The sequence below is a fragment of the Merops nubicus genome, unplaced genomic scaffold, assembly GCF_000691845.1.
Source record: "Merops nubicus isolate BGI_N331 unplaced genomic scaffold, ASM69184v1 scaffold18784, whole genome shotgun sequence".
Taxonomy (NCBI): Eukaryota; Metazoa; Chordata; class Aves; order Coraciiformes; family Meropidae; genus Merops; species Merops nubicus.
This window is the reverse complement of record NW_008602473.1, coordinates 50,130-51,944: the sequence shown is the minus strand read 5'-3', so window position 1 is coordinate 51,944 and position 1,815 is coordinate 50,130. Positions and strand designations below refer to the sequence as shown.

Here is a 1,815-nt window from a genome sequence, read left to right as displayed (position 1 = left end):
TCCCTACACCAGAAACCTCAGCAGAAATCTTGCTGGCTGGAGCATAACATTTAATGCCTTCCTTGAGTAAAAACGTCTGCAAGTACAAGGCACTACAATTAGGATATCAGAATTAACAATTCTCTTTGCAGTCTGCACCCAACTGATGGTTTAATTTTGGCCGTGTCCTTGTCTGGGTAAGTTTTTGCTCTGACTTCACAAGACTGAGGCAACGGGAAAACCATCCCCACCTCCCTGCTGGCTGCAGGAGATGGAGAGGCAGGTGAAGGGGCTGCAGCAGAGGCAAATGGCCCAAGAACACCCCGGGGGAGCTGCTTTCCAAGGCCTGTTGGTGTGACAGGATTCACTGAGGACCAAGCAGGGAAGTACTTGCCTTTTCTGCAAACACCGGGTTGCCAGAGAGCGCCGAGAGGTGCAGGAACTCTAAGTGCAAAGTACCAAATTCTGCTAAGATGCTGCTTCCAGCAGATGCCCAACCCCAGCTCCAACTCATGCCACTGTGAAGAGAGAAAGGGGAGAGGAAAGGGAACCTTCATTGCCAGGAAACCACAGCCAGGGCCTGAGGTCCCCCCACCGCCCCAGTGCAGATCCTGCCTTTGCCACGGGCACGCCAGGTCTCGGCAGGGACCACGTACAGGATGTCCTCAGATTTTTAGAGCTCTCACAGGGGCAGTTCTAGTGGGATGGAGAAAGAGTTGTACAGAGGATAGTTTAGGATGAGGCAAACACAGACTGCATGTGCTGAGAAACTGCAGGTTTTGTGGGAAACATAGAATTGCTTTGGTTGGCAGAGACCTTTAAGACCATCAAGTCCAACCCTTCCCCAGCACTGCCAGGTCCCCACTGCCCCGTGTCCCTCACCCCACATCTCCACAGCTTGGAAACCCCTCCAGGGATGGGGACTCCACCACTGCCCTGGGCAGCCTGGGCCAGGGCTCAACAGCCCTTTTGGGGGAAGACACTGTTCTTCATGTCCAGCCTAAACCTCCCAAACAGATCAGCTGAAAGCAAACTTTGGAAGAATGCTTGTCAAGCTGCCCTGCACAAGACACACTGGGATAAAATGTGTCTGTAAGTATCCTGGGCTGAACTCTTGCACCTCCAATGTTCCACAAGTCTGCTGTTTTATGGAGAATCCAGACTGTCCCTAAGCACAAGATCTCTTCCTGTACACATGATGCTGACATTCCCAGCACATGCTTGCTTGTGAGGGGATCCAGCAACATCAGCCCTAGAGGAAAGAAGCCACTGAGCAAACCTGACTGTAGTGCAAAAAAAAAAAGGGGACTCTCCACATCTGCACAGGACAAATCTGACCCCAAATGCACCCCACTGGTGCTCATCTCACACGCCTTGCAAGAACAGAAGCATGAAAGCTACACGAGGTGGCAAACACTGCCTGATGAAGCCAGTTACACAAAGTGCCTCCACCCCTACTTCTGATCCCTTCTCAGCTTCTCTTTGTCTCCCCTCACCCTGCCAAGTCCACGCAGAGAGAGAAATCAGCACTGGAGCAAAGGAGCTGGTTCAGGGGATGTGAAGGACATCACTTCTCCCTTAAATCTCAGAGACAACTACCCAAAGGACAAGGGAGGGCAGAGGTTCTTCCATGCACTAACTGCCTCACCCTTCTATTTGCTTTCACATTTGCCCACTTCCTTCTTGCATCCCACCACTACAGATGACAGCTCCGTGCCTCTCTGAAACCCACACAGACACAAACCTCACAGAAGCACAGAATGGTTTGGGCTGGAAGGGACCTCAAAGACCATCTCATTCCAGCTGCCCTGCCATGGGCAGGGACACCTCCCACTA

The 1,815-nt window shown here is 52.1% G+C and overlaps 1 protein-coding gene across 1 annotated transcript in view; it reads right to left on the bottom strand.

Annotated features, from left to right (window-relative positions):
• MAN1C1 (mannosidase, alpha, class 1C, member 1) overlaps positions 1-1,815 on the bottom strand; it is a 42,526-nt gene that overhangs the window by 10,350 nt on the left and 30,361 nt on the right. The window contains exon 5 of the mRNA XM_008938389.1: positions 374-497. Within this exon, the coding sequence (XP_008936637.1) occupies positions 374-497 (124 nt within the window). The remainder of the gene's footprint in view (positions 1-373; positions 498-1,815) is intronic.